Source organism: Struthio camelus, chromosome 11 (assembly GCF_040807025.1).
Source record: "Struthio camelus isolate bStrCam1 chromosome 11, bStrCam1.hap1, whole genome shotgun sequence".
Taxonomy (NCBI): Eukaryota; Metazoa; Chordata; class Aves; order Struthioniformes; family Struthionidae; genus Struthio; species Struthio camelus.
The window spans coordinates 28,838,597-28,851,365 of NC_090952.1; the positions used below are offsets into that span (position 1 = coordinate 28,838,597).

The following is a 12,769-nucleotide window of genomic DNA, read 5'->3' on the forward strand; positions in this document are numbered from 1 at the left end:
CAGAGCGTGTTACGTTTTTGTGATCAGATAGCTAAAACGACGTAAATAAGGTAGAACTGCGAAATATTGCATCTAAAAGAGACGGGGTGAGGTGCAGAATCGCTATATCCTGCTGGAGCCTCTCTCCACCGGGAAACAAATTCAGCTGCAGTTAAGGGAGCCGGCTTCCTTCTCCGAGAGCAGGATTCGGCCTCGAGTCTCCTGTGCGGGAAGGACCTGGGACCCCCGCCCTGCTCTTGGCGAAGCGCGGCCCAGGCGCAGGTAGCATGGCTAGCCCAAAGGTGTGTCAACCGCTGGCTTTTCCACAGAAGGCCGAAATCCCCCCAGATGCCGCCCGCTTTAGGGGGGTGCTTTGAGGACCCTTGGCTCTACATTGTCAGGAGCGCTAAGCGTCTGGGCTCTCACTGAAGCGGAGAGGTAGGACTGGTACGCGGCGCCCTTCGTAGCGGGCCTCGGATCGCCGAATACAAGTGTTTAACTGCGGGGGCACCAAAATTACTGGCCTTGTGTTGAAAATGTGTCAGTGAGACGTTTTCTTTCCCTGCCTCACCCAAAGGCTGCTTGTTGCTCGTGAACAAAGTCGGTCTCGCGTTTTTCTCCCCGGCTCAGATGCTGGTGGGGTGGAGTTGGAGTCAGTGCGGGGGGGGGGGGGGAAGTCAGAGGGATTTTGGTTTTCAAGTCTGACATTGTAAACAATGAAAGGAAGCAGCTTATTAAAAACATGTTTCATTGTGTCCTCTGAAATTCATCTGTTATGTGAGTGCCTGTGCTAGTTTTTTCCTTCTGCGTTAGCCGGGTTGAACACGGGGGACTCGCGGTGAAGGGGCGGCGGGTCGCAGGGCCGCGCTGCAGGCAGGGGCTGGGACGCGGTCCCGCTCGCGGCGCCTCGGGCAGAGCAGCCCGGGGGCGCACGGCCTAGTGCTGCTCGGCATGGCCGGGCCGGGGCGAAACCCACCGTCGGAGCCGTTTTTGTCAAGTAGAAACATAGGTTACATAAAGTGATTATAAACTTTCTGTGAAGTTTTTAAAAAAAAAAAAAAAGGGGGGTCCCTGTGCGTTTTTCTTCTCTAAACAACGGTTAAGCGTTGCTTGAATTCCAGGCGCTCTTGCGATGTGCAGCTCGCGTCCATCGGGTCCTGCTGGCAGCCGCCGAGCTGCTCGCAGGCGCCAGGAGCGGAGGAGAGCCGCCAGCCGCACCTCCGCGCCCCTAGCAGTGCGGAGACGCTGCTGCCGGGGGTCTGCTGCGGCGCCTGCCGGCTGCTTTTGGGGGTCTCAGGGGCTTTGACTGCTTCTGACGGGAGAAACCTCCGGGAGGAGGAAAAACAGTTTGTGTGTTTCCTGCCCTCTCGGAAGGAGCGCCGCTCCCCGATGCCGCAGGTTTCTGCGTCGCTGCGCGTGGAAGTTGTGCAGCGGCTGCTGAACTCCGTGTCCCCTTTTCCCCAAGGAGAGCGGGGGGCCCCGCACGAGCGGCCCGCGTGCGAGTCGGGGAGCAGCCCGTCCCCGGGAGCACCGCCGAGCCCAGTCCAGCGGGGTTTCGGCTGCTCGCTTCCGGCGTTGCTGCCCGTTGGGTGCAGGGGAGAGCAGAGGAGGGCGGCCGCAGCGCCGCGTAGGCCTCCCTCCAGCCTGGGGTACTGGAAGGGTTTCTGGCTCAAAACAGCTTTCTCAGAAAGCGGACGTTTTGTCTGTGAAACTGTTCTGATGGGGTCTGAGTGTGGGGCTGCCGTTGCGTTGGATCAGCCTTGTCCTCGGGAGGAGGTGTGCGCCCGAGGCGGTCCTGAGCCCTGCCGGAAAGCCGGGGCCAACGCTGGCAGGCCCGACCCCCCCCCCCCCCCGCCGCCGCTGCCACCCGCCCCGACGACGACGCGAAGCCGCGGCTGGGACTTGCTGCGCGGCGGGTCGGGGCGCAGCGGCCTGTCCCGGGCGGGTTAGCGGCGGCCTGGCCCGGGGCCTTCCCCGCCCCGCGCTCGGGCGGCCCCCGAGGCACGGACCCTTTCTGCAGGTTCGCCTGTTTTTAAATCAGAATTGCTTCTGAGCCCAGACACCCTTTCTCTTGACAGGCGAGCGCCAAGCGCATCGTTTGGAGTCCTCTTTAGCGCTCCCGGGCCCAGGTGCTCGGTGAATTGTGTCCCCTTCAACGGCCTCCGGCAGGAGCCTCGGAAACGGCCCCCGAGGCAGCGTCTGGGGAGAGGCGTCCGGCGGAGGCGGGCGGGCGGGCGGCGCCTGTTCAGAAGCCGAAGGCCGAGGAAGGGGCTGAGACAGGGCGGCTGCTGACCGGCGGGGCCAGGCCTCGCGGCGCTCTCCCCGGCGCGGCCTCGGTGTCCTTCAGACATAACCTCCTTTTGTAGGATTTCCCAAACAGTCCGGTCTTTTATTTGTGAAGGGGTTTTTGGTTAGTTTGTTTTGGACTTTTTAAAAATCTGATAAAAGGAGCAGCAAACGCAGGGCAGGTGGCAACAATGGGGCCAGCGATGGGGCTGGCGATGGGGCCAGCGATGGGGCCGGCGATGGGGCCGGCGATGGGGCTGGTGATGGGGCCGGTGATGGGGCTGGCGATGGGGCTGGCGATGGGGCCAGCGATGGGGCTGGTGATGGGGCTGGTGATGGGGCCGGTGATGGGGCCGGTGATGGGGCTGGTGATGGGGCCGGTGATGGGGCCGGTGATGGGGCTGGCGATGGGGCCAGCGATGGGGCCGGTGATGGGGCCGGCGATGGGGCTGGCGATGGGGCTGGTGATGGGGCTGGCGATGGGGCCGGTGATGGGGCCGGTGATGGGGCTGGTGATGGGGCCGGCGATGGGGCCGGCGATGGGGCTGGCGATGGGGCTGGTGATGGGGCCGGTGATGGGGCTGGTGATGGGGCTGGCGATGGGGCCGGCGATGGGGCCAGCGATGGGGCCGGTGATGGGGCCGGCGATGGGGCCGGCGATGGGGCTGGCGATGGGGCAGGTGATGGGGCCATAATGGGACCAGCGATGGGGCCAGTGATGGGGCCAGCAGCGGGGCCAGCGATGGGGCTGGCGATGGGGCCAGCAGCGGGTGCCTGCGCGCTCCCATGGCAGAAGTCGCGCGCTTTGCCCCACGTGGCAGCCTTGGCCCTTCTGCTGCTTTGCTCAGGTGAAAACCGCGCAGCGACCGCAGCTGCCACCACGGCTCGTCGCAGCCTGGCAGCAAACGTCATCTTGTGCTTCAGCTGGAGTTAAAGCACCAGAAATGTCTTTAACCTCTGCCTCAATAGATGCTTATGAAAACTAAAGAAAACAAACTGGAGCGAAGATGCAGCCCACCTGGGGCCGGGACCGCTGGGCTGCTGATCCGGACCCCGCGCCGCGGCCGAGGCGCTCTCACGCTCCTAACGGTGCTCCTCTGCCCCAGGAACAAAACTGCTCTGCTTGGGACTGGTCTAGATAGTATTAATTTCCAGGCAGCACAAGGTGAAGCAAGTTAATTTTTTTTTTTTTTTCCTAGCCCCTTGTTTCTACTTTCTCGTGATGGCCGGAAAAGTCAACTTTTGGAGCTATAATTTTTCTGTGGATGCCCTCAAACCAATATTGTTTTGGGGAAGAAAACTGCTTTCTTTCTGTATTAGCCCTCATATTAGGTGATTATGGATTAGAAGTAAGATTCATGCACCATCCCACTGATTTCGGTGTCCCAGCCCACAGATGTGGGAGTTTGTTTTCTTAAGGAAAATGCTTTCATTAAATCTGATCAAGAAAAATATTTTCCAGAATAAGTAAAAACCTGTTGGTTCTTAGGTGAAGAAAGAAAGAATTTGGAGAGGTTGATGGCACACTTCAGTAGACACATCTACATGATAAATTTAGAATTGAAATTTACTTAGTGGAGACATCTTAAATTTATGTGCTGCACTGAGACCCAGAAAGGCAGAGAAATCCACCCACGCAAGACTTCTTGCAAGATCAGTCTTAGTTTAAGCCACATAATTCTTCCTGGCCAAACTCACTGCACAATTAACCAGCTGAATGCTCTGATTTAGGAGCAGCGTTCTACAGAAGACCTTTTTTTGGGCAACTGTCAGCAACATTAGTAGGCTTATACATTCATAAATCAAGAGTTGGTCCACCAGAAAAATCTTGTGATTGGCTTTAAAAAATCAGGAGATGCTTTGAACCAATAAAAGCTGTGATGTTTGTTTTCCTTACATTTGCAGAAGTTTATGGGAGAAGTTCTTTCACAGCCTCTGTCAAAGTCTGTGGGAGTGTTCCTAAAAGGTGCAAGTTCTGGAAATTTTTTAAAAACGACGTATGAAAGGGAATGGCTCCTGCAGCAGCTCGGAGGGCCGTGCCCCAGTCCTCGGCGGCACGTTGCCCCTCGCTCTCCCTCGCCGGCGGGATCCTGTCCCGCAGACGCTTCCCGCCCGCAGCGCCCTCCGCCTCCGCCGGCGCCGAGCTCTCCGGGCCCCCCAGGCGCAGGGGCAGCCGCCTCCGGCCTCCACCCTGCCGACCGCAGCGGGAGGCGGCTGCAGTTCTGGGCAAGGGGCAATCCGAGAGCCGGTCGCCGTTCAGCATGTCACGGTCGCAGGAGTCAGCGTGACCCAGTGGAAGCTGGTGGTCCTGCCGGTGCCGGTCAAATGCGGAGGGCGATTCCTGTGGCCTAGGATATACATGCAATTATCTGCTAAAGCAAACAGTGACTTGAGAAGTGCCAAGTGTGACGAGAAGCCGCCTTCAACCCTAGTACGAGAAACCAGCTAATGAACCGAACAAGTTTCTCGAGGCTTTAGCACCTTTACTGGCCCAGCAATGCCTTCGGTGGGCTGCGCTGCCCTCTCCCAGGGGCTCCTGCACTCACCCTACCGATGCGCCCCTGCCTCCCTCCTCCCCAGGCTGGGCGCCCACCGAGCTGCGGTGGGCTAAGGGCTACGGGCTCATTTCACGTTCAGCAGCTCTCCTGGAGAGATGGGACATGTGAAACAAGGGTCGGTGGCCGGAGCCTGAGAGTCCTGCTCCGAGCCCCCGTCCTCAGGTGGGCTGGTGCAGCGCGAATTACGCGTTTACGCTGCTCTGGCATCAGAGACTCTGCGGTGGCGGACCTGAAGGTTTGGCAGCGTCTTAGCAGTGCCTGTTGCTAGCCTCGTGATTCATCTTTGAGCCTGTCCTGGCAGTAAGTGTGATGCGTGTGCAAAGTGCTCGCACAAAACACCCCAACAGACTCCTAGCACGCAGGTGGCAGTGCTTGCCAGGGCCAGCAGGTCTGCTGCGGGTCGGGGCGGGCACCCGGCTGGGCCGGCAGACCGCTGGGCTGGGCGGCACGTGGGGCGTCACAGCCCTCGCCTCGGGCACCGCGCTGCTCCGGGACTGCCCTGCACGGAGCTGGAGACGTGCCCGGCACCCCAGATAGCTAGGAGGAGCCGATGAGAATAACAGAGGCAAAGTGCTTTCTCGAGGTGCCACGTAACACTTGCTGTTTTAATTAGTCCAGCTCAGAAGGAGTTGCAAAAACTTATGCTAGCTGACTGCAAATGTTAAGCAAACACATTGCGTATTATGAACAATCTGTTGTGTTTAGCTGTGCCTGGGCCATGCTGGCTCAGGCTCGAGAGCCTGCGCAGCTCGGCAGAGCTGGGCATCCTCGGCCGTGTGTGTCTGCAGACACACCATCCAGTCCCTGGGCCCAGCTCGGGCAATGCTCTGTCAGCGCACCCTTCAGCTGCCCAGCATGCAGCTTTGGACAAGTGAAAAGCATCAGCTGAGCCTCCCGAGACTGTTTCTGGTTGTTGATCGGGCTCAATAAGTGCTGTAAACTGCTTCCAGGTCGTTTTGCAGTTCAGCGTATCTTGACATGGGATCCAGCTGCATAATTCTGAGATGCTGATACAGCCCAGACCGAAAGTCCCATGGGAACCCATGTGCGTGCGTGCGTGCGTGTGTGTGTGCACGCTCGCACCTACGTGCACACGTCCCTCAGCGTGTGACCCACTCTGCTGCGTCTGCAGCTTAGCCCAGCTTCAGCATTGAGCCTCATTTCAGGGCAGCAGGCGAGGAGCAGCCCGGGCTGCTCCCAGGCCGGGGGCCTGGGCCCTGGTGGCCCCCCCGTTTCTTTGGTGCTGCCAAGAGTCTGGGGCTGGAGCTGTGCCTGGCGGAGTCCCAGCGAGAGATGTTGGAGCCCCAGGAGACCCTGGTCCCAGGTGAAGGATGCTCCTGGTGGCTACAACAGATGACAGTAATGAGCAATTACATTAATTTTGGAAGAGAGCCACACTACCGACTGCGTGCGTTGTGTCAGCAGATGGGTCTCCTGACAGGCTCTTCTTGGTAAAGGGAGCACTGGGGCTCCTGAGCAGTTGGTTTGGGTTGGATTACGCTGCTGAGTGAGTTTCACGCACGTCCTGGAGTAATCCAACATGCAGGAAACGTCCCTCTGACAGCTAATGCTAATGCAATCTTAAGAGCGCTAGTGCAGTCCAAAATCTGGCTAAAATTGGAAGGTATACAGAGAAATTATTGCCAGCACAGCTGTGTCAGTGCGTGCAGTGCTCCAAGAGCCCTTAGGAGGTAAGCCATTGTCGACGTGTATGTTTAAAGCAAGTCATTATCATTTCATGAAATGGAAAGTTTTTTTTTTTCCCCCCTGTTTTTAAAAATTCTCCACTGGCTGTGCTAAGGACAACTGTTAGCAAACCGCTTTAAAGCATGGAGCCATTTCAGGGCTGGCTGAAAAGAGAGGTTTCCAGCAAACAAGAAGATCGATTCCTCACTTAGTTCCTCCTGTTGCAATCCGCAGTGCAGCAGACAGGACCCTTATCGAGCACAGCCGGCCGCGCTGCGCGGCCGAGGTGGCCCACGACCCAGGGGCCACGTTTGGTATCCTGAAAGAGCCTTTCAGAAAAGAGGCTCAGCTGCGTTTGGGAGCACAAACGCCGGCGGAGGGCTCGCTGCTGTCCCGCCCTGGGACGTGAGCGAACGGACCAGCAGGGGCTGCAGATACTTGCAGAAGACCAAGCCCAGGAGCGTGCATGGGCACGAGGGGGAGGGCTGCAGGGCTCAGACCACCCCGCAGAGCACCCCCTCCAGCTGAAACAGCTTGCTTTTTTCTAAACTGAATGGATATTTTGGGTAGCAGGTGGCTTTCTGCTCAGAAGCGAGCCCATTGCCAAGGAAAAGATCCCTTGGCTGGAGCAGCCGTCCTGCCTCGCGTGGCACCTGCACTGCCGCTGAGCCCACGTAGCGGCCAGCGCGGGGCCACGGGGTCGTGGGAGGGCCAGCGTGGGCCCAAGGACACGCTCACCTGTGCACTTCTAATTAGTACACAAAAGACATAATTATGCTTAAATTAGTTCTCAGGCACAAACGGAACAGGACTGCCTTCGTTTCTGCGCACTCACTGTCCCGCTGCGCCGGGACCTCCCCGGCCCCGAGCCTGGCCGGGCGCCGAGGGGCCTCCTGGGGCTCGGGCTTGGGTCCGCCTCGGCCATCGGCCCGAGAGCAAAGCAGAGCCGCCGGGAGCAGCGCCTGGGCGCCGCGCCGCCCCTGCTCAGCGCCCATCCTGGCTCCCGCCGGAGCCGGAGCCCAACCTGCCGCCCTGCGCCCCGCTGAGGACCGGGGTGCGCCCTGGGCAGCGCCGCGGGGACACGGCCCTGGCTCGGAGCCCTTGCTGCCTTGATGAGCTGCTTAGATTCAGTGCCGTGGTATTTCTCTTCGCCCTCTATTTTTTAATCCGTAGAAACACGTTTTGCAGAGACAACACTTAACCAGCATGACCGTGATGTCTGCTGGGTGCTGGTCACCGCTGCGGCTTGGAGCACTTCCAGGGCTGCAGCTGCCCCTTGTCGCCCGTCGGACCTTCCTGCTTGGGCTAAGGAAATTATGAATGAATTCAGAAATGAAAAGGTCAGAGCTAGTAAGCTGTACAACGTGGTACTGGGGGTGGGCGTGTGAACTTAATGGATGATAAATAAGACAAAAACAAAAGCAAAACAAAACAAAAAAAACTTTGCCTGGATGCAGTCCTGTGCAATGTGCTCTAGAGGCCCCTGCTTGAGCTGGGGGGAGGCAGGACTAGATGATCTCCAGAAGTCCCTTCCAACCTTGGCCATTCTCTGAGCCCTGGCCTCTGTGGCCATTTGTGTGTGTGCCTATGGGAAACGACAAGGGCTCTCCAAAAGGCAGACCAAAGTTGGGCCCAGAAGCTTTATTTAGAGACCGGAATTCAGAGCCATGGTGAAGAGTTGGACAATTCTAGAATTATTCTTGTGATAAAATTCACTAATTGTGCCTTACGTGGGCTCTGTGTCAGAGAATAAGAGCGAGAACAAAGGCCGATCGAGACTGAATCAGTTTTACACTTAATTGCACACCATAATTACTTCCTCTGTCGTGGTAAAGGGGACATGTCTGGAGAAGTCTCTGCCCTTCTCGTGAATGGACAGAGGCGTTTCCAGGGCCGGCTCCAGCTCTGGCTCCCCCAAACAGCCCAAGCATGACGCTGGCATGGAGGCTGTGCATGGAGGGAGGGATTTCGCAGCTCTGTGGTGTCGTGAGAAAATCCTGCCATTCTTGCGCGCTTGACACGGCATTAGAAAATATCATGGCAGAGCAGCAATTTAGATGTAATTTGTAGGTCAAGCTGGATGAATGTGCAGCAGAGCTGGCTAGCGCAAAATAGAACCAAGGTAGATCAAATACTGTGAATCTGCCCGTCTGACCTGACCCAATCTTTCAAAGACAGGCAGAATAAGTGTCCCTATCCTCATATAGGCAAATACTGTGAAATCCACACAAGGCTGGAGTGTGCTAAGCGGACAGGACAGCCTGAGACCAGGAGGAGTTGCCATGTGAAAGGACTTGGTCAGCCAATGCACACAGGGCGAAGCCGGAGAGTCACGAGCGTCCCGGGGGACACTGGGGACCCTCTGTGTCCCAGAGATGTTGGCAGATACCTGGGATGCCAACAGAATCTGTGACCAGCTACATTTTCAATGCAGACATATCAACTAAGGATGAATTTTGAAAGTAACATCTTCATTTTTTAGCTGTGACTCAAATAAAGGTCTGGGAACAACTTCTCTGCAGATGACTAAACATGCTGCTATCTCATATGGGCACGGTTTAAGTACATTTTGCTTTCAGTTTGCAAGGTATCAGTATATGTACTACTGCTGTGCAATTATATACTAGGCATTTCCAGTTATTGGTGGACTGACGAGATCCCCCCCCCCCCCCCGGCCCCCAGCTCTTTGGTTTTGCATCATTTAAGAGTGAACAGATCTTGACCTTGTGCAGTATTCACATCTGTGCTTTGAATTAAAAAGTGAGCAGATGATAAGCATAGTCTTTTTTATTACTTGTAGAGCATAGGTCAATTTTATAACAAAGCTACAGCAGAACAGCTTTACAATTACTCATAAAGACACTGAACAACAACAACAAAAGGGGGAGGACACTGGCCTTTATTAGCTCCTTGCTTTGAGAAATACATTAACCAAATGAAATTCAATTTTAAAAGACTCAGAGGCATATATGAAAGGATTAGTCAATTAATGTGTAAATTAATTAACAGTTCAGATAGGTGATTAACAGCAAAATCTGACTGTGAAAAATAGCCTATGAATAACCCAACATACAGCCTCATCCACTGACAAATAACCCAATTATTCCTGGCATCTCCAATAGCTAATATTTGTTACACTGGATAACATTTTTTCATGCACATAACTGAAAAAAAAGCCAAATACACGCTTACAGCAGTGTTCCAACAAACAAGATTCTGCCTTTTATTGTACTTAGACCAACAAGTTTTAAGATTACCAAAAAAAAAAAAAAAAAAAAAGAGCTGAACACCATGCCGGAAGGTCTGTCCTGCACATAGGGTTAAGCGGCTGCATGGGACCCACACAGGGACTGAAATAGTCAAAAGCTAAATATTTAACTTCCCTTAGTGTAGCATGACTAGTTTTCTCTTTATCTTGGGTGCTAGATAGGCTTCTTTTTTGGTTAATTACAAGAATAAATGTAGTTCAGTCTAGTATAGAGATTTCTGAGTCATGGTCCTCTCCTAGGCACGTTCAACTACATCCCCTTGGCCAAGGCAGCAGGCTGCTACTTACTTGCAAGTCTCAATAATATTTTAATATCTCAAATTGTTTAACATCTCAGTGATATTTTAACATTTTAGGTCTCTATTTATTTTCCTTATTCACTGTATTTAGGGCCAGAATACTGTTCCAACAGAAAAAAAAAAGTTTGAATCCATCTAATGTCATTCTCTAGAAGCAGAATTTGGCCCCAGATGCTATTAATTTGGGCAAAACACCGCCATCTATGAAGTGTGTCTGAAAAGATTACAATGTTGCAATTGTAATAAAAGAATAAGTGTATGCTTCAACATAATTGCAAACCTTGCAGAGGATAAAGGTTAACAAAGCAGTAGCAAGGTCCCACAGAGACAGGGCAAAGGCTTTTTTGATGTCATGCGTAGGAAGCTGAAAGCTTAGCCCTCACCTTGGAATCACTTGACTTGGAAACCGGCCTCGTGATATAAGTACGTTTTTCTACCCGAAGTCTCTCGGCCCGATCTGTAGGCTGCTACTCTTTTCCTTTGGCAATCCTGCAGCGTTTGCTTCACGGGTTTGCTTAGCTATGGTGACACAAGCAATTGCAAAGACATTATGCTTTGTTACTTTCATGAATATAGCTGTGGGTTGGGAGTCCTCCCCAGGCAAAAAGGCACCAGCAACGAGCTTTTTGGCTTGTTACAAAGAAAAAAAATATCGGTATAGAGAACTCTTTTATTACAGACATGTTAACAAATAAAAACAGCATTAACTTGCCACAGAACACAAAACACCCGGCACAGAGAGCAGCTTATTATAAATTTGCTGTGGTTTTATGTGTGGTGCAGATATTTACTTTTTGAATTGTAAACGCAGGTTCTCCTGTCATTTCAAAAGGTCACGAACAGCAGTCCCTGCTTGCTGCCTCCAGGCAGTGAATAGAGCCGGGCGAGCTGGCACACTGCGGTGGGGGCAGGCTGCAATCTGAGCCTTTCTTCTCAAAAACCACTGCCTTCCCCGCAGTAAATGGGACCGGCGTTATAGCTATTTGCAGCTCAAGCGCCAGCTCGCGTCCAGAGCTTGCAGCGACTTTCCACCCTTGGCGCCGCAGGGCGGCGGAGCCTGGGGCGCACACGCGCGGGGCCCCGTCGCGGCCGTCCCCTCCTGCCCCGCGCATCTCCCGCGACCGCCCGTCTCCGCTCGTCCCTGCGCGCCGCTGCGCGCGGGCGGCATCACAACGTGGCAGCGCGGAGGGATCCGGCCGGTCGGTTTGGTCTGAAGAAGCATTCCTGTGCCTCGATAAATCTGCTCTGAAACAGGGTTAGAAAGCAGCTACAATTTCCTAATTCCAAGATTCTGCCCTAAAGCGCAAGAACACGTTGTGCAGTCAAAGGGGGCAGATACGCAGGATGCTCTGTTGTCCCTCAAGTGCAAACACTATCCCCATCTAACCAGCATTAGCTAAAAGAAAGATGAACAAACAGATACCGACACCTGCCCGTAAGCTGCTCGTGTGTGCCCCGTTCAAGCCCTGCAAGGATGGACCCTTGAAACCTGGTCAGTCCCTAACAAAAAACAAGATCAAGTTAAAAGCTTCCATTAATATTGCCACATAATGACCCATCTCCTGAAGAACATTTAGTTGCACTAAGTGTGCAATCAAAAAAGAACTTCTCTTACAGCATTAAATAGATATCTTCAGCAATATAAAATGGATGTGCCTTATACATATGTATTGAACAGAGATATATATGTTGTTGAAACATCTAAGGCTAGAGATCAATCATGGTGCGACAGCTGCGCATAGGGAGGAGCTGCAGAGATACTCTGGTTAGCAGAGGATCGTGCGAGGGACCAGCTCTTCCCAGGGGTACCGCTGGCATCTCTGGGCGGGAGCAGGTAACACCTTCGGTATCATCCTAGCTCCCCTGTGGAACGTGGGAATGACTCCAACTGGCGCCGCACGGGCCAGAGCGGCGAGTGTTAAGCTGCGACGGTGATTAGCATCCTCACTTTCCTCCTCCGGTCTGACTTGCTTTGTATTTACCTTCCCGTGCACGGCGTACAGATCTCTTTCTTTTGAAGGCAAGCATAAAGCTCCCTTTGACTTTTATGGGAATGAAGTTAAAAAGGTGACAAGCACATCAGAAAGCCCATGCGCTCTCTCCAACCTGAATGCCAGTGGCCTAGTTTTGACATTTTTATTAAATGAAACTCCCTGTAACCCGCAGCTGGGTGTTGGTATGTGGAACTTGCGGAGCTAAGGTCTAATTTTGTTGGCCCAGACGATTCCTGCCTGTCCATGCACATAACCTGAAAAGAAACCACATCGTTTTTAATCACGCTAACTTCTTATCATGCTAATGTTATACATTATTAAGGAAAAATTCCTCCTGTGCCAACTAACTGCTACCTCATTTCTGCTACCTCATTTTGTACCCTTTACCCCATGACACTGTACCCTTTCTTGTGAAAATGCTGCTCCTGAGCCAACATCCATGTGTGTGTTCATCTTCCATCTGCTGCCTTTGAAGGGCACCGATGATCTGAGCAGTAACTCGAATTAATCCAGCACAAAGCCCACCCACTGCTAGAGAGAGCAGAGCAGGTTCAGTGAAACTGCAGTGAGACCTGAAAGTGGTTTGCTCCCAAGATTATGCACATCACAAAGCAAACGGCTTCCTCTGTTCCCGGAGCTAAACGAAACCCTACGAGCTAAACTGTTAGAGACGGAAGAAACAACTTCTACATGATTAAG

General features: G+C 53.8%; 1 protein-coding gene across 1 annotated transcript; it reads right to left on the reverse strand.

Annotated features, from left to right (window-relative positions):
• Nucleotides 1-2,368: 2,368 nt before the first annotated feature.
• LOC138068813 (tetra-peptide repeat homeobox protein 1-like) lies at nucleotides 2,369-4,528 on the reverse strand. Its single transcript, XM_068957552.1, has 2 exons — nucleotides 4,329-4,528; nucleotides 2,369-2,930 (listed from the first exon to the last, which is right to left on the reverse strand). Exons 1-2 carry the CDS (start codon nucleotides 4,526-4,528, stop codon nucleotides 2,369-2,371), a joined length of 762 nt encoding a protein of 253 aa, XP_068813653.1.
• Between the last annotated feature and the right edge of the window lie 8,241 nt (nucleotides 4,529-12,769).